The sequence below is a fragment of the Cydia pomonella genome, unplaced genomic scaffold, assembly GCF_033807575.1.
Source record: "Cydia pomonella isolate Wapato2018A unplaced genomic scaffold, ilCydPomo1 PGA_scaffold_68, whole genome shotgun sequence".
Classification (NCBI taxonomy): domain Eukaryota; kingdom Metazoa; phylum Arthropoda; class Insecta; order Lepidoptera; family Tortricidae; genus Cydia; species Cydia pomonella.
In genome coordinates this window covers 5,295-31,047 of record NW_026907901.1, presented here as the reverse complement: position 1 = coordinate 31,047, position 25,753 = coordinate 5,295, and the positions used below count along the sequence as shown (strand labels likewise).

Below are 25,753 nucleotides of genomic sequence, written 5' to 3'. Positions count from 1 at the left end.
AAACATGCACATTTACACGTCACGTGTTTTCTTGTGCATAGTAGGTTCTGCCATCTTGTGGGCTACATCGGAACAAAAAACATCACATTTACGCCTCGCGCCAAAAATCTGACGGCTCCTGTGCTGCCTCCTACAGTTCATGCACGCTCCCTATTTATATGTCATACCTAGTTTTCAATTGTTTGGTTGAGTTTAATATGTTAGCATTATATTAGCCTGTGATACAACAACGCTATATGTAGCATTTAAATATTTTGAATGATAAATAAATAAATATAAATAAATAAGAAAATTAACCATGCCGTTTAGTTTCCTTGAATGTACGAATGTACTACATAGCCAACGAGGGGGGGCCATATCAACGAGGGGGGTGGGTTTAGGGTCGGCAACGCGCATGTAACTCCTCTGGAGTTGCAGGTGTACATAGGCTACGGAGAATCTTAGAATCCTCTAATGTAAATCGGATTAATGTTTTAATTATTATTTAAGGGCTTAGGGAAAAGCACAATGAAAACCATCGGATGTAAGACATAGACAAGAAGAAATTTATTTTTAAAAAGTGTTGCCAGGTTGCGGTTAATTATTTTAACATCCTCCCTTTAAGCGCAAACCCATGGCACTGGAGCATTTGTGAATCTTCACTTGTGAAGTGGATTTGGTCAGGATATCAGCCACCATGTCCTCGGTTCCAAGGTAGATGACTTCTATTTCCTTTTTGGCTACTTTCTCTCGAACAAAGTGGTACCTGATGTCTATATGTTTGCTGCGGGCACAATAGGATTCTGTACCTGCAAATTTAATGGCACTTTGATTATCACAATATATAACAGTCGATGATGTCCCAACATCATGATGTAATTCTGACTCCAAGTGTCGGAGCCACATTGCTTCTTGTACAGCAGCAGCAAGCGACATAAATTCTGCTTCCATAGTCGAAAGGGCAATGGTGTTTTGACGTTTAGAGCACCATGATATTGCTGCACCCTGAAACAAAAAAGTGTAGCCGGAGCAAGATCTTCGGCTGTTAATGTCTGAAGCCCAGTCAGAGTCACAGTAGCCAGATGTTCTTTTTTCTTCAGTATTTTGGCTATATATTAATTTCATTTCCTTAGTACCTTTAATATATCGCAGCACTCTTTTCAAAGCTAGCCAGTGCTGCTGTTCTGGCTTGTTATTAAAGCTACTTAATTTGTTTACTATAAAACATATATCCGGCCTGGTCCCTTGGGATAAATATAACAGGCTTCCAATTGCTTCTTGGTAAGGTATGTCTGTTAATATATTTTTCTCATCTTCTGTGCTGATCAATTTAATGCTAGGGTCACATGGTGAATGCACAGGATTACAATCTGTCATCTTGAATCTTTGCAGAATTTTTTCTATATAAGCGGTCTGATCAATATAAATTTCGCTTCTTGACGAGTTTTGTTCAATTCTCCAACCGACAAAATGATGTATGTAACCAAGCTCCTTCATGTCGAATTTAATTTTTAATTTTTTTTTTATTTCTTGACCCATGTGTTCATTGTTATAAAATATCAATATATCATCAACATAAATGAGTACAATTAAAATGTTTGTTTCAAATGTTTTGTAAAATATACAGGGGTCCACTGATGAACTTTTCAGCCCCAATTCCTTTAAAACAGATGTAAGTTTCAAGTTCCATTGACGACTCGCCTGCTTCAGGCCATAAATAGATTTATTCAACTTACATACTTCTTCTCCATGTTCATAAGTCGGTGGTTGGTACATGTATATTTCGGTATCTATATCCCCTTGTAAGAAAGCCGTAACTGCATCCATTTGTTCAATGAATAAATTGTACTTAACAGCCAATGCTAATAAATATCTGATTGAAGTATGACGAACAACTGGAGCAAATATTTCATTATATTCCATTCCTTTTCTCTGAATAAAACCTTTAATGACAAGTCTTGCTTTGTATCGTACAATCTTGCCCTTAGCATCAGTCTTTATTTTAAAGACCCATTTACACGGAATGGCTCTCTTGCCTTCTGGTAAGGGTACTAACGTCCATGTATTATTTTGCAGGAGTGACTCATATTCATTACTCATGGCATCTTTCCATTCTTTTGCATTCGGGCCTGAAAGAGCTTCTTGAAGTGTTTCTGGCTCTTTTGCGAGAAAAGCTACTGCTTGGTTTGAACCATTCATGCTTTCTTGACATAAGTATGTGACAGGCTTGTTATTTCTTGGCCTTAGCGTCATTTTACGAGATAATTCATCACTTACTTTTTCATCTGGTATGTACTCCTCATCGGCATTATCAGTGAAGTAAGTATCCTCATCCTCAGATATTTCTTTCTTAAGACTCCCATTTAGAGTTGTATCTGCTGGACTTTGAGGCTCAGATGTGTCAGGAGATTCACTGGAAGTATCAGCTGTTCGGGACAAGTCTTCCGTCTCCTTTTCTTGTAATTCTGATAATGGTACAATAACGCTATTATTTTGAACTGTGTGCTCAAGAAAAACGGCATCCCTGCTTTTGTATATTCTTCTCTGCTTTAAATCATAAAATCTGTACCCCTTTGTGTATTCACAATATCCGACAAATAACATTTTGACTGACTTGGGGTCCCATTTTTGTCTTTTCTCTTTAGGCACATGAACCATGGCTTGACAACCAAATATTCTTAAATTTTCAATATTAGGCTTCTTACCAGACCACATTTCATATGGTGTTTTGTAGTCCAGAGCTTTCGTTGGTGACCGATTAATTATGTAAGCAGCCGCAGATACTGCTTCGGCCCAAAATGCCTTTTCTAACCTGGAATTTAGAATCAAACATTTAGCTTTTTGCACCAGATTTTGATGCATTCTTTCAGCCATCCCATTCTGTTCACTGCAGTAAGGATTAGTTGTTTGATGTTGTATGCCAAATTTATTCAAAAAAATTTTAAATTCCTTATTAATATATTCTGTTCCATTGTCAGAACGGATCATTTTTATTCTTTTTCCAGTCTCATTCTCTACTAGGTTTTTAAAATCCTTAAAGCTCTGTAAAGTTTCAGATTTATTTTTCATAAAATACACATAAACTTTCCTACTATAATCGTCGATAAAATTGACATAATATTTGGAACCTCCTATAGAGCTAGTTTCCATCGGTCCACAAACATCGGTGTGAATTAGTTGCAAAGGTTCGGTAGCCCTGGTTCCAACATTTTTAAATGGTTGTCGTTTCATTTTACCTGCCATACAGGTTGTACAGACTTGGCTGCCTTTCTTTGATAATTTAACACCCTCTGTACAATCAACTATTTTTTGTAAATCAGTGAAGTTCAGATGAGCCATTCGAAGGTGCCAAATATTTATATCTTGTTCTTCAACAGTTGATAAAAATGCCGGTGCTACAGAAATTTCTTTCAAAAGATACATGTTATTGCATTTAAAAGCTGTCAAAATCAGTCTTTTATTTTGGTAGACTGTACAGACATCTTTTTCAAATTGAAGCACACAGCCATTATTTGTCATTTCACTTACAGAAAGTAAATTGGTTGCCAGAGTAGGTACATATAACACATTTCTAACCTGAATTGTCTGAGGTTTGCCTTCGGAGTCTGTTATTTGCAAGTTAACATTGCCACATCCTTCCACTTTTAAAGTCTTCTTATCGGCCACTTTAATGCTACTTATTGTTGCCGGAGTAACATTGTACATCCAGTTTCTGTCCCTACACATGTGGTAAGAACAGCCAGAGTCGATATACCAGCGATTCTCATCCAAAGTGTCTGCAACAGAAAAAGCGGCAAAATAACCATTATTTTGGGTATTTGTTTTATTCTTCTTCTGGAAGTGACAGAAACTACTGAAATGGCCGTATTTATTGCAATTATAACATCTTGGCCCCTTCTTTTGTTGATTACCATGTGAACTTTTCTGAGACTTAGGTATATTTTTAGCTTTATTATGGTTTACATATAATGCTGCAGAATCTGACACTTTCACCTCCTGGAGCAGCTTTGTTTTGACAAAATCAGCTGTAATAGACACACCTGAGCTCTCAATAGCCATTATCATCGGTTTGTAGACATCAGGGAGGCCAGCGAGAAGCAAAGTACCAAGCCACTCGTCTCCGACTACAAAATTAATATTCCTAAGCTTATGAGCTGTTGTCATTACTTTATTTACATACTCTTCAACACCAGAGCTGTCATCCAAAGTTGTTGAAATCAGATCTCGTAACAAACCTACTTTTCTACTGAGCCCGGAGTCGTCAAACACTTGTTCCAATTTTGACCATACCTGTTTCGCCGTGGTGGCCTCCTGTACATGAACGTAGTTAATTGGATCAATCAGAAGTATTATTTTCGACTTCGCCTTTATATCCTTCTTGTTGTCTGCTACATAATCGGCACTTGGTTCGATAGTATCCCACAAGTCTTCGTGTTCCAAGTAGTTCTTGACCGCAAATTTCCATGTCGGATAGTTTTCCCTGCCAATTAACTTCTCAATTGTGCCCATTGATATTTGCGAGGCCATGATTTAATGATAATTTAGGCTGAAATGGCTGAAAAGATAAAAACTTGCCACGCAGCGCGTGGGCACTTTTAGGTTAAGTTAACTTTTTTGACAACTGAGCCGCGAAACTTATCGGTAAAACACTAATTTTAATTATTTGAGGAACAAATGGCCCATGACCTCTTAGAATCCTCTAATGTAAATCGGATTAATGTTTTAATTATTATTTAAGGGCTTAGGGAAAAGCACAATGAAAACCATCGGATGTAAGACATAGACAAGAAGAAATTTATTTTTAAAAAGTGTTGCCAGGTTGCGGTTAATTATTTTAACACTGCTTACCATCAGGCAGGCCGTATGCTTGTTTGCCACCGACGTAGTATAAAAAAAAAAAATTAGCCATATGCCAAAGTGAACGGAGTTTTATAAAAAAATATGATGATGCGTGTATTGACATTAAGTATTTGTATTTGTTGCAAGCTAACCTATTAGAGAATAACGAATCAAACTATAGCATGAAATCTCTTCTACGAGTATTATGACAAAATATGAAGGTAGGCAGAGAAATTTCTCAAATTATTAAAACTGTAGCATAACATTTTGTCAGAAATGCTTAACTAATCAACACACAGCATAAAGATTTGTTAAAAATCCTTGACAGGTTGTTTAATTTCCAATACAATGTACTGTTTTGTCAAAAATACTTAACATTTGTGTTTGCTTGCTTATTACACAGAAATAACTTGACTTGACATAGGTATGCTATGTAAAGTATATGTTATACTATAATTAAATATATAATCGAAAAAAATAAACGAATACCAGGATAGAACGCAGTGTCGAGCTTCTACTTGCCATATTGATTCACTACTAGCAGATAACATTGTTTCCAGTAAGGTTTTATTTTTCTCCTTATTCTTTATAATATAAATGATCCATAGAAATTAAAAAACTTTGAATTTACATAAAAAATAACATGCCTAATTATTTTCAAAGTAAGTGTTAAGTATACTTGACTGTGCCAAAGGGATAAAATTGCATGATTTCTATAGTAATCTAAATTGTATTTTTTCTTATTTAATGCATGTTAATTATAAGATGTAATGTTTTGAAAACATGTGTCCCGCCGAGATTCTTGCCGGTCCATATTGGGATACCCTCCTCCAATTGAGGGGGGATTTCAATCTTCTCGGGTCAGAGGTGTAGGGTTAGAGCCAGTGTAGCGTTTTGTGTTGTGGGTACTCAAACAATGATATATACAATTACTTAAATACATAGAATACATCCAGGACTCTGAAACAAATATCTGTGCTCATCACACAAATAAATGCCCTTATTGGGATTCGAACCCAGATTCGGGATTGATGCATAGAATTAAAAATAATAATAATATGTGCGATTTTAGATTTTTTATTTGTGTAAAAATTTGGAGCAGAAAACGGATTTTATACAATTTATTTAAACTACTAACTTTTATAATAACTAAGGATTCAAAATATCAAACAAAGGGGCATAGCTATATACAACAGTGGGTCAAAATATTTTCAAAAAGGATAATGAGGACTGTTCGTATGAGAAAGCTTTATCGTGCAGGTCCTCCACTTTCATCTTAATAAATAATAAAAAAGCCTTTTTTTTCTTGCCTTATTTTAACAGTTTACTTAACACATTCACTGCCAGACAAAAAACGGCGCACTACCCCAGAAACCGGTGGTCTATAGCTTCGTACAAAACAACCTGCCCAGCGGGTTGTCCGGCATCTGAACAGGTGGGTTCCCGGCAGTGAATGTGTTAATTTGCTAATACTAAATGTTAATGTTCCTCCAAAGACAGCAGCTTACCCTCAACCAAGCAATCCCCAGCTTACCCGCAGCCAAATTTAGTGAGGAGAACATATGTTATGTATGTATGTATGTTGTTATGTAGCGTCAGCTGAGAATATGTTTGTGCCTATACATTTTGAGCAAAATCATTTTAAATATAACGGGACGGCAGTGGCCTACCATCTTAAATAAAAAAATCAATACAAGGTTTTCGTTTATACTCTGTATCTCTAAATAAAAGTAAACAAACAATATGTACATTTTCGGGCAGTTATAGCAGTTATAACGTGTTTTCCTGATAATGGAAATGCAAAATTGTAGCATAGTTGTTGTCATGGTCAGAAACAAAGTATTTATATTGTGAATTTAATGAATTGGTGGCGTAAAAGAAGCACAGAGGCAAAAGAACCCTCGTCATACTGTTCCTTCTTCCAAACGTAAAACAAAATATCTTTTTCTTACCCCACCTGACTAGAAATGAAAAGTCACGTGTCGTGATCCCACAGGAAGGATTCCACATATATATATTAAGGTCATATTTTTACTTAAAGTATATAAACACGTGCATTTTTCATGTAGGGAGCTGCATCTACCAAAACAACAGCTTCATTCATTGTTTTGATGAAAAACAAATGAAAATCAATTGAATAAAGTAAATTACTTACTGCTTCATCTTAAAGGATTGGCAAACAGTCGACCACCGTTGTAATGAGGTGCCTGTTGCTCTTGAAAGTGAGTTGACTAGATGTCGATATTGTCGATAAATTGTTTTTGTTGTTGATTACTGAATGCAAACGCCACCGGCTTCCGAAACCGAATCCAAATGAGCTTCGGAGTGAGTTTGCAACAGTCAGTGTTGCCAACTTAGTATTCAAGCTTAGAGCTAGTGTTGTGCCAAAAAAGAGCTGAAAAAGAGCTAACTTTATCAGCTAAAGAGAGCTAAATAAAACTATTCGAACTTATTATATTTTAATCAATAAAAAACAATGTTCTTAATAATAGCACTAGGTATCATTAATCTTCATCTGACCATGAGTAACATATGTTGTAGTCATCGTGAAAATCAATCACCAAGGAACTTCCACTTGGGCCTGCTGCAGCCTGATCAGGGTTGTTGTATGAAGCCATTGTCCCTATTTTTTTTAGTACCTCAGTTGGCAGTATGTAGTTGTGACAGCATTTTTTTTGACGCCGTAATCCTGCCCTGATGGTAATAATGGCATTCGTGGTGGTGTTGTGTAGTCTATTGCGAGCCTTGTTTTTAACTATATTTAGTTGGCTAAAGACTCGTTCAACTTACCCATTAGATCACGGCAAAGAAATCATCGACAAGGCAAATGAACACAATTCTATAAAAGGATTATTGCCAGCTGCATCTTGATATTTCCAAACTTCGGACCAAAATGAAATAGTGTTGTCCTTTTTCTCCCATGGTACAAGAGCTATATTGACCCACTGTGTTTCTACCTTCGCGATAAAATCCTGGCTGTGGCCCGTTTCTCGTACTAGTGAAGTTATTCTTTCCTTTACTTGCTTCAATGTGTTTGAAACTGACAACTGGTTGACTTTTTTCAAAACATTGTAATTTTCTGGAAGTCTCTGTTTCAGTTGTTTTATGAGCTCTACTGTGAACTTCACACATTTATCCCTGAATTGCTCTTCATCTTGGGTTGAAAATCGATTGGTCTCTCGTATTTCTGAAAGCTTACTTTCGACTTTGAATCCTAGATAAGGATGTGGAACCAAGAAATCTTCTAAATTTTGTATTTCGAATACATTGATGTTCCTAGTAGGATTCAGAACTTTTTTTCCCGAGAGATTCTATAGCCGTTATTAGGTCATTAAGTAATTTGCTAGGATCAATATTATTCGACTGAATTTTTTTTACTAGCCCCTGTAATTGATCCAAAACGCTGTGGATATATAACAAATATGCTTCGTTTGTGGGATTCGTGTATAAATTGTAAAGTGTTTCTGCACTGTAGCATTTTTCAGTGTTCCTTGTAATACCAAAATGTAATTTTAATTCTATCCATTGGTCTAATATTCTTTTAACTGCAGTTTCAACAGAAAGCCACCTGGTTGCACATGCTTGTGTAATTTTTAGCGGTTCTTCATCGTTAATTGTGAGATATAAATTTCTGTATGCGTTTTGTCTGTTTGACGATTTCGAGAACCAGTTGTAGGTTTCCTGTATCGAGATAGGTAAAAGAAGCATGAGAAACTGCTAGTTGAATTGAATGGCACGAGCATTTAATCATGACGAGATGGGGTACCTCCTCTTTAAGTTTCTGGTATACTCCGCTATGTACACCTGTCATTACATTGGCGTTGTCAACTCCTATACCAGAAAGCTTTTTGATGTCAAGTCCATGTGCAAGTAGTGTTTTTTTTACAGTTTGCGTAATGGATTCAGCGTCCCCTTTACTTAACTCTCCAAGCGTAAGGAAATTTGACACTATCTCATATGAAGTCTTACTAAAATATTGAATAACAACTCCCAGTAACTTTGTTACACTTATATCAGTGCTCTCGTCTAACAAGAGGCTGTACGGCCCATCACCAACATCTTCACGTAATTTGGACGCAAAATGTGGCGCCAAAATATTTTTTATTATAGCTGTACATTTCGTCCGGTGCAATTTTATATCAGCTTTAAATTCTTTTTTACATAAAGCCCCAAGATGGTCTACCGGTAATATTGAAGAATGAGCGGCAATATACAATGACAGAGAAGCCTCAGATGAGCTCTTCAATTCGTCGAACTTTGGCTTTGCCTGAAAGGTCAATTTTTGTTGTCTCGAAGAAAAGGGCTCCGCAGCTTTCAAGTGTTTTTTGCGCTTTATGTGATTAATGAAGTCATTTTTTTGGCGTTTATTTCGCATCGACAATAACTGCAGAAGGCTTTCGTATTATTATTGCTGACTTCTTTTAACCAGCCCTGAAAATCAGGCTCAGAGAGCCATTCCTGGCGGAATTTCTGGGTGTATGGTTTACTACAGGACATAATTTCACAATAGCCTTCACTTCAGTCACTTTCTTAACAAACAAACTTAACTTTAGAACAAAACAAGCACCAATCTCTCAAATGACATAAACTTTTCACATACGTGTGAACCAGATCCGTGACCTCGGCGTAATCATGGACTCAAAAGCTTACCTTTGTACCCCACATTGATAATATCTTAAATAAATCTTTTAAGCAGTTGGGATTCATATTGCGCGTAGGTAAAGATTTCAGGAGACCTTCGACGTATAAGATATTATTTAATAGTTATGTCTGTAGTCGATTAGAATTTGCTAGTTCAGTGTGGAACCCGCTATATAAAATTCATGGCGATAGAATAGAGAGAGTGCAAAAGAAGTTTGTAAGAGCAATTGAATATCGCACTGGAAATAAATACATAGATTACACTACCGCTATAAATTAAAATTAAATTAAATTATCATTTATTTCGACCATCTGGGATCACACAACAAACAAACAAACATAATACATTACAATAAATTAAATAAATAAATAAGTTAATTAATAAAATTTAACAATATTCCGATTACATTAAAATTAAATAACCATGTTAGTACCTACTTATCTTACGTCTAGTGTTAGTATACAATATTATTATTACATATTGTCGAATACATGGAGCGCACTGCAGTGGTTCAGATACGCACCATCCAACCTGCTTGCAAACATTGCTAGGATGCTGTTGGTGCTGGCCCTCACCCTGCTGATCAGCGAGGCGGCGCGTTTGCGCATGATGGCAGAGAAGCTGTCCACGCGCGCCTCCGCAAACATTAACGATGCGCTGCAGTAGCGAGGCAACCCCATCAGCACCCTAAAAGCATTGTTGTATTGCACTCGCAACGCGCTGTACTGTTTCTGCGTGTAGTTAACCCACAGGCTACTCGTATAAAATGAGGTACAAAATGCTCGGAATAATGTTACCTTTACGGCAGTTGAGCTACGAGCAAACCTGCGGGCAATCATGTTTGCTCGAACAGCCAGCGCCCTTCGCTCCCTTTCGACGTCGGCACCGTCCTTGAAGTCAGAGGTGATGATATGCCCCAAGTATTTAAACTGATTGACCAGCTTCAGGGGATTCCCATTCAACTTTAAGGCTGGTACTGTCGGCAAACACTTCCCTCTGACTCCAAACACCATTAACTCACTTTTCGCGGCATTGTACTTGAGCCCATGCGTAATAGCATACCTCTCACAGACCGCTATGAGTTTAGAGAGACCACATGGCGACGCGCTCAGCAGCACCATATCATCCGCGTAGCTAATATTGTTTACGTTAATGCCTTCCACGTGACATCCGATATGCGTACTACTGAGCTCGTCAATTAGTGCGTTCACGTATAAGTTGAAAAGCTTCGGTGAGGTTAACCCGCCCTGCCTCACCCCGCATTCCAACCTATACGATTCCGACAGCGCCCCCGCCCATCGAACACTGTTGACCTGCCCTCTATACCAGAATTTAAAAATGGATATGAGCTCCCGAGGGACCCTCATATCCACCAATTTGTCCCAGAGTATATCGTAGCTGACTAGGTCAAAAGCCCTCGACAGATCTAGAAAACACGCATACACTGGCGTGTCTCGGGCGGTGTAGTACTTGACAGTCTGCTTTAGACACAGTATCGCACTTTCCGTTGATAATCCGGCCCTAAAACCGAACTGGTTATCGTGCAGCTGTACGTACTTATCTAACTGTGTGTTAAGCAGACTGTCCAGCACTTTCGCTACAATAGTGGCAAGCGAAATTGGTCTGTAGTTAGTTTTGTCCGATGTGTTTCCAGTCTTGTTTTTCACAATCGGCACAACTATTGTTTTCATAAGCTCAGCCGGTAAATAAGAGTGTCCCAAGCATAACGTAAATAGCAAAGCAAGAACACGAGGTAAATGCGAGCCAGCATGTTGTAGGTGTTCGAGGCTGAGTCCATCATGACCTGGGGATTTGCCTCTAGACATGCTCTTTATAACCCTAGCTACGTCTTGAGCGGTTACTTTTGTCCCTATTATAATAGGCTCACTCATGGTCTCAGCCTCGACCTCCGAACGTGACGGTCCCAACGGTGATTTAACTAAAAACAGTTGTTTAAATAAGTCTGCTATTTGTTTGGGATCACTGACGCCATCGATACTCGCGGGAAGACCAGGTTTAGTACTCATGCTATTTGTACATTTCCAAAACTGCTTAAAATCTTTATTGGAATGTAATGATGCCATTTTATCAAATTTAATTTGCTCCTCGTTCTTCTGACACCATTTTAGGCGCGATTTAAATACCCTTCTGCTCTCAATCATTGCATCATATACTGGACCCGAAATAGGCCGATTATACCACACCCATGCTTGATAACTACGCCTGGCCTCCCCGTGAGCTTTGCTGACGTACCTATTCCAGCCTGCGACTATTTTGTTTTTTCTACGTGCCTGCGTAGAGTTGCTAATGATAGCCGAACATTTGAGGGCTTCTATTACATCCTTATAAAGTTTGTCAATAACAGTTTTATGCTCAGCTATACAACATACTTTATGCGACATATAACATTCACATAAATGACCCGGTAAGTCTATAGAACCTAAGCGCTCGTGACATTCATTCTTATACATTTCTATCTGTTTCGCATTTCTGTTTCCCCAGATTACCTTATTTAATACATTTTTATAACAAGACTTTATGTTCAGTACTGTAAAATTGCATTCAATTATGAGCGGGTAATGATCGGACCACATCACATCAAGCTTAACATAAACATTCGTAATAGTATCTAACGTGGCATTAGATACCAAACAATGATCCAGCCAACGCCGTGAACCGTGAGCCTCACTGACGAACGTATACGATCCCGACTGTACGCCCAGCCTCTCAACGTCCGCGCATACCCATTTCACCTCGTCGCAAAACGACACCAATTCGGAGTAAAAGGGCTCACCCGGATGTGCATTAAAATCCCCGAGTATATAGATCGATTCAATGTTCTCACTCGTAATTATTGCACTTACCGTCGCGAGGCAGTCCGTAAATTCCGGTAAGTTTTCCGATTTATCCGTGGGCATGTACACACTAATCACTAGAAAGGACCTATTATTCGAAAAAATTTTAATGGCACAGATTCTTGGATTATCACTTTTGATTACTGACACCTGTTGAAAAGCTCCCTTTTTCCAAAGAAGCGCAACACCGCCGTACGGCCTACCTCGCAACATTCCAGACGAAGTGTCAACGGCAGAAGTCCCCATACCCTTAAAATTGGCATCGATACCATCTAGGAAAGAAAGTTCATCCGGCAGCAACCATGTCTCCTGTAGGGCAATTATGTGACAGGAACGGCATAATTCACGTATGCTATCAACGGAACGCTTAACGTTTTTGCAATTAAAACTGACTACTTTACATGTGTCCTCTCTATTCATTAACAACACGATCATTAATGCCATTGACAGCGTTATTTGAAATACGCTGCTTATAGTGAGCAAACCGCTTGAAAACAATGCCCTTAGGCCATATTTCCGTATCCAGAAACCGCGGCAACATTTCTTTACTTACAAAGAATTTATAAGCATTGTGATCATCCTTTCTCTTTATGTCGAGTTTTTCTAAAAGCACTCTTTCCTTAGTTTTCGAATAAATATGCTCACAAATGTCCGACTCTTTGGTGTCCTTATGTACTTTTGTTATGAATATCGGGACTTTCGGCTCCGCTGCTTTAAACTTGCAATCCAAATCGCTTCCCGATCCTATCTTAGGCCTAAATTGTGGTTTAGATCTATTTTTCCTTATATTTTTCTTTTTGCCAACAATATGCCAAGTATCATCACTCTTAGGCATAGAAGGCGGACTTGAAGGCATTATCGGTTTCGTTTTCACCACCTCGGCTATAGTTATATTGCAAGTGTTTATTTGTTTACTTGAATTCATAACGTTATCACAATCTCGGTCGCTCAACTTATGAGCGGTCGTCGAACTCGATGAACCGGTTTCGCGCCCCGCAACCTGTATACTAGTTGCATCTATCTTATCGCTACCTGCCACCGGGCTTTGTGTGTTTGATTTTGCACACGTTTTTTGCTCGCAATCGTTGCTCTGGTATAAAAATGATGATGATTTTATGTTTTCACTGCTAGCTTCTACAACTGTCTCATCCAGGTGTAGAAGGCCTATAGGACCGCTGTCGAGACAAGCGCCTCTTATTGTATTTACGTTCCTAAAACATGGCGAAGCCGACATAGCCACTGGTGTCGTATACAGTTTGTTGTTTTTAAATTGACTCACTAACTCTTCAAACTGATCACTTGTCACATAATATGAAATGCTATGAAATGCTATGAAAAGACATAATATTTTACCCCTGAGCTTGCGTCGCGAACGCACTGATATTATACTTCTCTATAAAGTCATTAACAACATCATCGACGCCCCTGAGTTATTAAAATCTGTTTCATTTAGAGTACCCCGTCGTTGTGAGCGAGCATGTAGAAAGAAGAACCTCTTTTATATTCCTCGTAGTCGAACCGCATATGCGAGAAACGGTTTCATTAGAAGAGCATGCAGGATATATGATGATAAGTTTCAAAATGTAGATATTTTCAGTGAAAAGTTCGGTAGTTTCAAACAACTTACATTGAAATGTATTAATGGACTTAAATTAGATAGTTAACTTTAATTTAATTGCAATTATTGTTTGTTATTAGTGTTATTGCAATGTACTTCATCTTTGTTTTTATTTTTGTTAGGATGTACGAGCATTATTTGTAACTTCGATTTGGCAACTTAGAATTTCAGGTTTAGTTTAGTAATTATATGTATTTAGGTTATATGGTTTTCATACTATATTTAAGGAAACTGTAGGTCTATAAGTTTATTACCCTATATTGTAACAATTTATCAATATAAGAGACTGTTTGTTTCTAAATAAAGAAAAAAAAAAAAAATACGTAAAATGAATGAATACCATGTAAGCGCAAGGAAGAAATCGTGTACGGCGACTGTGGGGAATTCCCCGTTCGCACCGCGCCGTCGACCCGAATCTCTTTATGATCTATGGTTAAGTACAATACAAAATGGTTGCGTTCAATAATTAACCTGCACTTTGGTAGTGGATTCGAAGCCGGAAAGCCACCGTGGTATGGCTAACTGAAAAAGAGCTGGAATAGTCGTAAAAAGAAGCTAAGGAGCTAAACGGGTTTTTTTAGAGCTGATACATGATAAATAGAGCCAAATCTAGCTCTAAAAGAGCTGAATTGGCAACACTGGCAACAGTGCTGCCACTGTTGCCAGCCAAAACTGTCACAGTTGTCATAACCTGAGAAACCTGAGAAAACTTCAAAATTCACAAGCTTGAAATAAAAAAAAATGTGTTTTTTTTTTGAGAGAAAAACATAAATAAAGATTGTAAATGTAAATACACAAAAGCTTATTTGGTAAACACATGATGTAGAGTATTATTAGTATTTAAACTATATGTTCTGTTTATTTTGTATTATTTTAATATTAAACTTAGACATTTTTACTAATTATTATAAGCTTAATGACTGCAAATTATATATATTGTTATTTATAGCGTAGCGGTCACCATGTTACATTTGAAACGTAATGTATTCTTTGATTTAAAATCAAATAAAGCACGGTTTTTGAGTTGCCTGTTACATTTATAGTCTGTGCTAATTATTTTTTTACGACCACAGACTGATGAAAAGAGTACGAAAATGAGATAATAATAACAGCCATGAAGCATAGGAAATAGAAAACAAACGGTGTTTGATGTTTTTTTTTTTACGGCATCCCCATTTTTTTAAGGCCGCGAGCAACGCAAGCTTTGATAGACATCATTATAAATAATATTTTTAAGTTTAGTTTATTGTGTTATACCGGTAAGTTTTACAATAATTTGGTTGTTTTTCATATTCAAACTTAAATAAGGTAATTAATTAATTGTGGTGTGAGCTTTTACTTTGTTTTTCGGCACGTGTCGTTAAGCCTTTCGGTTTTCGCTGAATTTGTGAAATGAAGGATCATGTTCTGTGAAAATACTAAATAAAGTGTGTGTTCACAAGAAAACACGCTTGGATTTATCATTACCGGCTGATTACCGTTGAAAACTCACTTGTTTACGGTTATTTTAATGTTTTATTTTTGACCGTTATGTTCCCATTGTCTGACAGGCCGTTATTGAATTCTATGAAGTTCGTTTGCGTCTCAAACTTTTTTTTTATAAAAAAAAATATATTTATTTGAGTACTATTGCATTACGCGAATTGTTTATAGACTGCAATGTAATATACATCGCGTCTAGCTTTTCCCATTTTGGTATTTCAGTTGCAACTTCTGGCTTCACCTTTGTTCCCAGTACCACTTCTAGAAGGTCATGGCTCCGCAACAAAATCATGGATTGGAATTTCCACACATTCCAATTCGAGGCTCCTTCCAATTTAATGTGATTTCCGGACAATTTAGTTTCTTCCATGGTGTTTCGTCGTCCCGTCCTTGCGTTGCAAGTATTTTTCCTCCCAGTCGACTTAACCTCAAAATGCGCGCAACGTGCCGCGCCAGTGCCGACAGTAGTTTTCTTCGACTTAACAGTGTCCTACTCAAATGTTTTACTTTATTTTATAGGATTATGTGCCTGGGCCCATAACCTCTTGGAAATTAAGTAAAACAAGTGATTCTTTTCACAAATATAAATGTATTTTACTTTATATTCACTGCAGTTAACTTAACCCGCCACCATAGATACACACAGTAAGAAAACGCGACAGTGCTGCCACCATATGTCATAACAATAATGAGTAAACGACTAAACTAGATTACATTGCAGTCTACCAACAATTCGCGTAATGCAATAGTACTCAAATAAATATATTTTTTTTATAAAAAAAAAGTTTGAGACGCAAACGAACTTCATAGAATTCAATAACGGCCTGTCAGACAATGGGAACATAACGGTCAAAAATAAAACATTAAAATAACCGTAAACAAGTGAGTTTTCAACGGTAATCAGCCGGTAATGATAAATCCAAGCGTGTTTTCTTGTGAACACACACTTTATTTAGTATTTTCACAGAACATGATCCTTCATTTCACAAATTCAGCGAAAACCGAAAGGCTTAACGACACGTGCCGAAAAACAAAGTAAAAGCTCACACCACAATTAATTAATTACCTTATTTAAGTTTGAATATGAAAAACAACCAAATTATTGTAAAACTTACCGGTATAACACAATAAACTAAACTTAAAAATATTATTTATAATGATGTCTATCAAAGCTTGCGTTGCTCGCGGCCTTAAAAAAATGGGGATGCCGTAAAAAAAAAAACATCAAACACCGTTTGTTTTCTATTTCCTATGCTTCATGGCTGTTATTATTATCTCATTTTCGTACTCTTTTCATCAGTCTGTGGTCGTAAAAAAATAATTAGCACAGACTATAAATGTAACAGGCAACTCAAAAACCGTGCTTTATTTGATTTTAAATCAAAGAATACATTACGTTTCAAATGTAACATGGTGACCGCTACGCTATAAATAACAATATATATAATTTGCAGTCATTAAGCTTATAATAATTAGTAAAAATGTCTAAGTTTAATATTAAAATAATACAAAATAAACAGAACATATAGTTTAAATACTAATAATACTCTACATCATGTGTTTACCAAATAAGCTTTTGTGTATTTACATTTACAATCTTTATTTATGTTTTTCTCTCAAAAAAAAAACACATTTTTTTTTATTTCAAGCTTGTGAATTTTGAAGTTTTCTCAGGTTTCTCAGGTTATGACAACTGTGACAGTTTTGGCTGGCAACAGTGGCAGCACTGTTGCCAGTGTTGCCAATTCAGCTCTTTTAGAGCTAGATTTGGCTCTATTTATCATGTATCAGCTCTAAAAAAACCCGTTTAGCTCCTTAGCTTCTTTTTACGACTATTCCAGCTCTTTTTCAGTTAGCCATACCACGGTGGCTTTCCGGCTTCGAATCCACTACCAAAGTGCAGGTTAATTATTGAACGCAACCATTTTGTATTGTACTTAACCATAGATCATAAAGAGATTCGGGTCGACGGCGCGGTGCGAACGGGGAATTCCCCACAGTCGCCGTACACGATTTCTTTCTTGCGCTTACATGGTATTCATTCATTTTACGTATTTTTTTTTTTTCTTTATTTAGAAACAAACAGTCTCTTATATTGATAAATTGTTACAATATAGGGTAATAAACTTATAGACCTACAGTTTCCTTAAATATAGTATGAAAACCATATAACCTAAATACATATAATTACTAAACTAAACCTGAAATTCTAAGTTGCCAAATCGAAGTTACAAATAATGCTCGTACATCCTAACAAAAATAAAAACAAAGATGAAGTACATAACAGATATCACCTATATGACAGCCGACATGTGTCCTGCTGAGCCGTTCGATCAGCTCATTCACATATAGGCTAAATAGGACGGGGGATGACAGCCCCCCCTGCCTTACACCACAATTCAGCCTATACATATCTGAGTCAACCCCTGCCCATCTGACGCGATTGACCTGGCTGTTGTACCAATATTTTAATAAAGCCACGCACTCCCTAGGAAGATTGGTTTTTTGCAGCTTGTCCCATAGTATATCGTACACAACCAGGTCAAACGCTTTGGACAAGTCCAGAAAACACGCATAAATTGGGGTGTTCCTGTCCTTGTAGTACTTGACAGCCTGCTTAACCTAAGTCTACCAACAATTCGCGTAATGCAATAGTACTCAAATAAATATATTTTTTTTTATAAAAAAAAAGTTTGAGACGCAAACGAACTTCATAGAATTCAATAACGGCCTGTCAGACAATGGGAACATAACGGTCAAAAATAAAACATTAAAATAACCGTAAACAAGTGAGTTTTCAACGGTAATCAGCCGGTAATGATAAATCCAAGCGTGTTTTCTTGTGAACACACACTTTATTTAGTATTTTCACAGAACATGATCCTTCATTTCACAAATTCAGCGAAAACCGAAAGGCTTAACGACACGTGCCGAAAAACAAAGTAAAAGCTCACACCACAATTAATTAATTACCTTATTTAAGTTTGAATATGAAAAACAACCAAATTATTGTAAAACTTACCGGTATAACACAATAAACTAAACTTAAAAATATTATTTATAATGATGTCTATCAAAGCTTGCGTTGCTCGCGGCCTTAAAAAAATGGGGATGCCGTAAAAAAAAAAACATCAAACACCGTTTGTTTTCTATTTCCTATGCTTCATGGCTGTTATTATTATCTCATTTTCGTACTCTTTTCATCAGTCTGTGGTCGTAAAAAAATAATTAGCACAGACTATAAATGTAACAGGCAACTCAAAAACCGTGCTTTATTTGATTTTAAATCAAAGAATACATTACGTTTCAAATGTAACATGGTGACCGCTACGCTATAAATAACAATATATATAATTTGCAGTCATTAAGCTTATAATAATTAGTAAAAATGTCTAAGTTTAATATTAAAATAATACAAAATAAACAGAACATATAGTTTAAATACTAATAATACTCTACATCATGTGTTTACCAAATAAGCTTTTGTGTATTTACATTTACAATCTTTATTTATGTTTTTCTCTCAAAAAAAAAACACATTTTTTTTTATTTCAAGCTTGTGAATTTTGAAGTTTTCTCAGGTTTCTCAGGTTATGACAACTGTGACAGTTTTGGCTGGCAACAGTGGCAGCACTGTTGCCAGTGTTGCCAATTCAGCTCTTTTAGAGCTAGATTTGGCTCTATTTATCATGTATCAGCTCTAAAAAAACCCGTTTAGCTCCTTAGCTTCTTTTTACGACTATTCCAGCTCTTTTTCAGTTAGCCATACCACGGTGGCTTTCCGGCTTCGAATCCACTACCAAAGTGCAGGTTAATTATTGAACGCAACCATTTTGTATTGTACTTAACCATAGATCATAAAGAGATTCGGGTCGACGGCGCGGTGCGAACGGGGAATTCCCCACAGTCGCCGTACACGATTTCTTTCTTGCGCTTACATGGTATTCATTCATTTTACGTTTTTTTTTTTTTCTTTATTTAGAAACAAACAGTCTCTTATATTGATAAATTGTTACAATATAGGGTAATAAACTTATAGACCTACAGTTTCCTTAAATATAGTATGAAAACCATATAACCTAAATACATATAATTACTAAACTAAACCTGAAATTCTAAGTTGCCAAATCGAAGTTACAAATAATGCTCGTACATCCTAACAAAAATAAAAACAAAGATGAAGTACATAACAGATATCACCTATATGACAGCCGACATGTGTCCTGCTGAGCCGTTCGATCAGCTCATTCACATATAGGCTAAATAGGACGGGGGATGACAGCCCCCCCTGCCTTACACCACAATTCAGCCTATACATATCTGAGTCAACCCCTGCCCATCTGACGCGATTGACCTGGCTGTTGTACCAATATTTTAATAAAGCCACGCACTCCCTAGGAAGATTGGTTTTTTGCAGCTTGTCCCATAGTATATCGTACACAACCAGGTCAAACGCTTTGGACAAGTCCAGAAAACACGCATAAATTGGGGTGTTCCTGTCCTTGTAGTACTTGACAGCCTGCTTAACGCACAAAATTGCACTTTCAGTCGACAGACCTGGCCTGAAGCCGAATTGAGCGTCGTGAATTTTAATATGTTTACAAAGTTGCACGGTAATCAAGCTGTCAAGCACTTTTGCTAGTACAGTGGCCAGAGAGATAGGTCTGTAGTTCCCCATGTCCGAAAGATCACCAGTCTTGTTTTTGACCAACGGAATTACCACTAAACTAGTAAGTTGCTGGGGCAGATAGGTGTGCCTCATACACAGAGTAAAGAACATTGCCAGCACTCGCGGCAAGTGAACCCCAGCGTACTTGAGGTGCTCGATGCTGAGCCCGTCATGTCCCGGTGATTTACCCCTTTGCATGTCTTTAATGATTTTGTCAACTTCACTAGCTGTAAATCTCAGGGAGCATTCACCCATGACAGTCTCAGCATCACCCACCTCACTCACATTTGAACTCAGCAAGGGACTCACGGCAAACAACCTGCTGAAATTGTCCGCGATAGCCTTCCTGTCGCTTTCTCCCCCCACGCTCACAGGGACCCCTGGTTTCTTGTTAAATTTATTAGTGTTTTTCCAGAAAGCCTTAAAATCCTTAGCTGTGCGGTTCGAGGCAAGAATATCACTCTTAATTTGTTCTTGCCTGTCCTGACACCACTTCAGCTTGGATTTAAAAAGCTTCCTGGCTTCACACATGTCCCGGTAAACGGGCCCCATTTTAGGCCTATTGGCAGACACCCAGATTTGAAATTTGTCCCTGGCATCCCTGTGAGCATGAGCCACGTACCTGTTCCAGCCGGCCACCTGTCTCTGACTGCAGTGTTTTCCCTGCGTTTTCTTGCTAGACTTTTTTGCTGCCTCCGTCAGCGTATTCACTATATAACTATGCATATTATCTAATACTAGTTTATGATTAGATTCGCTACATAGCCTATCTGCGCATGACGTCAACTCAGCAGGAAAGTCTAGCAATTTTAACTTACTGTGGCAGATTGCTTGGTAGAGCTCCACTTGAGCTGCCTCTCTTTCACCCCAAACTACGCCCTCATTCCGTGACGTCACGCTATCGCAAACAATCTCAACTTTATCCAGGTCACACTCCATTACAAGCGGCAAATGGTCGGACCAATACACGTCGTAGTCAACCTTGACATTTCGCACTGTTTTTCTCGCTGCCTCTGTGACAATGCAGTGATCCAACCATCTGTCACAACCGTGGGCTTCACTTGTAAAAGTATACGTATCAGAGTCAGCGCCCAAAAGCTCAATATCTATACAATGCCACTTTTGTGTTTCACAAAACTGCAATAATTCATTGCAAAAAAGCTCATCGGGATGCGCATTAAAATCCCCTAAAATGTACACTGCCGCAATACCGGGATTGTCCTGACTGATAGCGCTAATTTCACTTATACACTCAGTGAATAACGGTAAATTTTCCGGGGAATTAACTGGCATATACACACTAAATATTAGAACCTCAGTATTTGCCATTGATATCTTAATGGCCGCTAGCCTAACACTACTACACTTCACAACCGATACGTCCTTAAACGCCTTTTTCCTCCATAGTACCGCTACTCCACCGTGCGGACGCCCAGTTAGTAAACCGGCACCGCAGTCGACCGCCGTAGTCCCAGTGTAAGCGAAGTCGTTGTGTACCGTGCCGAGCAATGGCAAGTCGTGCCCCAACAGCCATGTTTCTTGTAGTAATAGGACATCAGCTAATTCACACAACTCCCTTACTCCTGCTAACGACCGCTTTAGAGACTTACAGTTAAAACTTATCATTCTGGTTATGCTACTACTCATTTCGCTTCGAAAGATCCAAATTTCCACTCTCATAGTCTTGACTCGACCGCTTATCTTGCCTATCCCTGACGATAAAGCGCCTGAAATAAACACCCTGCGGCCACAAAGATTCATCCATAAATATGTCTAATTTTGCACTTGAGACGAACAGCTTATAAGAGTTATAGTCCCTCCTGTCTCCTTGTCTCACTTTTTACTAAGGACAACTACTTCTTTAGTTGTTATGTTGAATATATTTCCTTGATGTCATTCTCCGACACTTCCTTATGCACATTGTATATAAAGCAACAGGGTATCTGTATCCTCAAGGCCGCTTTAAACTTTAGACTTAACGGTAGGTTCCGCATTACCCTTAGACCCAATAAATTTCGTTCTTAAGTTTTTTTCTTTGAACCTTTTAGCCATTCCTCGTCAACTTTTTGCGGTTCTATGGTGCCCCCCCCTTGTCCCCCCCATTTTTCAACAGAGTGCCCGGCAAATGTTTGTTTATCATTATTTCGCTCCCCGTTTCCGCATACCTGTTTCTTTGCCGATAATAAATGATTCCTATTAGATATGTCCTATATTTTGCTTGCACCGGAAACTCAACCTTAATTGCCCGTTGACTTGGGTCGAGAACGCCTCATCATCATGCTTCGTTCCCTCGCTAGACCGGTTCCGGCGTAGTACATTCGGGCGGTAACTCGCATACGTCATCGTGCGCTTGCGCTAATGCTCTGTACCTCTAGTCGGCCAACTAATCTGCGCTGGCGCTTGACCTTGGCACGGTGAATGCAACCGGCTCGGTCATTGCCCCCTGACTCGCCCGGTGATCTATCGCCTAGCGACAATATACCCATCGGGCCGCTTGTTAAACAAATAAGCACCGCGTTTTGGTATTAACATTGACTTGCCCGCGCACTAGAGCTGCATTATTTATCTTCATTCCACTTGCTTTCCAGATTTTCTAACTGTTTGTGTTTTGTAATAATGTTCTATAATATATTAATATAATAATATATATAATCCAATTACAAGAATGTGTCGCCAATATAAGACCTACTAGCCGGTGATCATTGCCGGTGATTTTGACCCCCACATTGCTAGGTTAAGAAATGCTTGGCCGACATCCTTCTCTCCTCTCACTGACAGATGACATCAGCTTTGACTTGGGTTTGTCTCATTTGCGATGTTAAATCTTAATAATGTAAAGTAAACTCTGTTATAGTGTAATGTTTAATATAGTTATTTTATTTGTTGATATGGTGTTCAATCATTTGTAACATTTTGCGCTTACTTGTAAAGCATGCTGTGTACATGCTGTTTGTGTTGTTTTGGATCTCGTGCTAGATTCCAAGCCACGATATGCTAATTTCCCATTTACCCAATAAAGTTAAATAAAATAAAGTAACTAGTCCAAACAAATTTACGGAGTCCTCAAATGTGTTCCAAGCATTTCCTTTATTCCTAATCACTAGATATACTCGTACCTTAACTGCCCGGCTGTTTATGATTATCAGATAGTGTTAATTTATATATTTTTCAATTACGGCGATCTTTTTGTGAATTCACGCTGTTTAGATACATTGTGACATTTGTAAAATACCATGCAATTTTCAATAAAAATAAAATTGATCTAATCTAATACTGATTATATTTTATGTTCAACTTAGTGTGGGTACAAAACACTTTGCCACGTTGCCACTCACCACGACCGTAACCGATAAAATATCTAAACACGAAACGGTATTCTAGCCTTGTTGGTTGGTAGTGACGCTGCCTATGCCTATTTTTATGCTATTGCTTTCGCTTTGGTCGTACAGTCAGCATAAGCAAAAGTAGCGGATCAAATAACGTTTCATAAGTATCTACCATTCTGTAATAGCTTAACAAAATGTGTCGTCCTTAATATAGAACAACTAAGACTGTAAAAGATATACTTTTGAGCGCAAATTTTAACAATTTATCTATATTTGGAAAAGTTATCCGGAATATCAGATACTTTTGGCACGTTGTTTCATCCGCTACTTTTGATGCTGACTGTACACACACAGAATTCGATTTACTACCAAAAGTTACGAATATTGATGAAACTCATGCTCACATTTTTGGTACATACCTACATCTACAGAAACAAGTATTAAGTAATTATACCAGCAACTTAATTTTTGTTTTTCTGTGTGTGTAGCTATAACGTAAGTGTGTATATATTTTTTCCAACACTGACAAATATCTACTAGAATAACATACATTTATTTACTATATTTAACTAGGGACATTCCCCGGCTTCGCACTGGCTACACAAACAAATTATACAACCTAAACCTTCCTCATGCATCACTCTATTGATTGGTGAAAACTGCATGAAAATCCGTGCAATAGTTTTCGAATTTATCGCAAACATACATACACACAGACAGACGCGGCAGGGGGACTAGTTATGTTTTTTTCTATCACTTATTTACCACTGTAGAGATTGAATCACAAAGCTCTACATAATAGTTTTTTTTTTATATTATGTATATATACTAATTCTATATTAAAAATACTGGTAGAGTGAATCTCAATACCATGATCATCGCTAGGCCTTTCACATGAATAATATGATCGTTTAAGCAATTCATAATAAAACAATATTATAATTGTTACTTGCTCCGGGTTTCGGAATTCAGGTCATGCTCGCGCTTCTTTTACAGGTGAGCCACTCAATTCAAACTGTGATTCAACCTCTACAACATACAGTTCGAAATCAACTCACGCCGACTCCGTTGAAACTCACCTCCGCACCAATATGACGATGGTAGTGATGATCGCTACGAGGAAGACGATCGCGCCGAACGCGCCGAGCGCGACCACGGCGCCGAGGTTGAGGCGCGCGCCGACAGTCTCCCGCCGTTCGCCGTCCACTGATTGGGGCACGTTGACACGGGGGGTTTGCTCGGCGCGGATGTTGTTACCGCTGCCGAGAATCTGAGGAGACGTTACAGGTGTTTCATAAAAATAAATTCAATGACATGATTAAGATTCAAAATTAAAAGATTTACTTATTTATATTTTTTTTAATACCTTTTTAAGATAATATTCTGCAAAAAAAAATCATATGTCAACGAAATTGTTTTTTTTTACGGGGTAGGCCTTTGTATGGAAGGTTGGCTGACTTGAAACACCCCATGGAAAAATAGTATTTTATACAATCGGGATATAATGAAGAGCTTTCAGTCAACCGACGAAGCTTTCAGCCAACTGAGTGTAACGATAGATTGAAAAAGCTTGATTATATGATTATTGTAAACAATACTAAAATTACCTAACGTAATACTTACTGTTATATAGGAAAACAAACATACAGCTAAAATACGCGAGCAGCCTATAAATACCTTTAATACACCGCCCGGCGGGCTGGGTTGAGCGACACCTTCTACGTAACTCATGAGGGCCTGGTACTTACTCCTTACTAAATTCAATTTTGAACAGTTTTTTTTTCTCGATTTTGGCCACAGTAGACTGTAGAGACTAACATAAAACGAAAAGCGGTCTTCGTATCTATTGATATATTGCTTTTTAAGGGTTCCACATACGCGTTCTAACCTATGAAGCAATAGTTGTTACTATAGGGAACTTAAAATACATAATGATTTGAGCTATCGTTTGTTTCGTCCATATCTACCGGCGGCGACAGTGATTGTCCAAATTCATTATAGTTGACTACAACGTTTGCTTATGAATATTATAGTTGAGTTCAGGACCCATAGTGAAAACTATATTTCAGTTTGGTATACGAAGTCTTAATTCAACCATTACAGTAGACGAAACCAGAAAAATAAAAATTTGGCGACAAAAACATTTTTTTTACTTTTTCCTAATCAGAACACAATACCGAGGGGCCTACCGCGAACACCGAAGTGCGCAAATGTGCGGGCGTCTTTCTCTGTCACTCTAATAACGCCTTAATTGTGAACGGATCCCCAATATTTTTGTATACAGTCGAGTCATAAATATGTAGGTATACATTTTACACCCTTATTGCAATAGATTAAGGTGAA

At 37.8% G+C, this 25,753-nt stretch overlaps 2 protein-coding genes across 2 annotated transcripts; both read right to left on the bottom strand.

Annotated features, from left to right (window-relative positions):
- Positions 1–9,745: 9,745 nt before the first annotated feature.
- On the bottom strand, positions 9,746–13,624 carry LOC133534201 (uncharacterized). Its single transcript, XM_061873289.1, has one exon. It carries the CDS (start codon positions 12,757–12,759, stop codon positions 9,934–9,936), a length of 2,826 nt encoding a protein of 941 aa, XP_061729273.1. The 5' UTR covers positions 12,760–13,624; the 3' UTR covers positions 9,746–9,933.
- Positions 13,625–18,593: 4,969 nt separating this feature from the next.
- LOC133534202 (uncharacterized) lies at positions 18,594–25,141 on the bottom strand. Its single transcript, XM_061873291.1, has 4 exons — positions 25,088–25,141; positions 24,490–24,680; positions 19,770–21,123; positions 18,594–18,623 (listed from the first exon to the last, which is right to left on the bottom strand). The coding sequence occupies exons 1-4, from the start codon at positions 25,139–25,141 to the stop codon at positions 18,594–18,596; spliced, it is 1,629 nt and encodes a 542-aa protein (XP_061729275.1).
- Positions 25,142–25,753: the final 612 nt, after the last annotated feature.

What these genes read in the sequence shown, in the direction of transcription:
- LOC133534201 (XM_061873289.1), bottom strand. Translation starts at nt 12,759, where the DNA reads ATGGCATTAATGATCGTGTTGTTAATGAATAGAGAGGACACATGTAAA.
- LOC133534202 (XM_061873291.1), bottom strand. Translation starts at nt 25,141, where the DNA reads ATGAGTTACGTAGAAGGTGTCGCTCAACCCAGCCCGCCGGGCGGTGTA. An exon ending in CGCCGGGCGGTGTATTAAAG is followed by an intron (nt 24,681 to 25,087) that starts GTATTTATAGGC and finishes ACGTCTCCTCAG; the next exon opens with ATTCTCGGCAGCGGTAACAA. An exon ending in AATATTGGTACAACAGCCAG is followed by an intron (nt 18,624 to 19,769) that starts GTCAATCGCGTC and finishes TTACGACCACAG; the next exon opens with ACTGATGAAAAGAGTACGAA.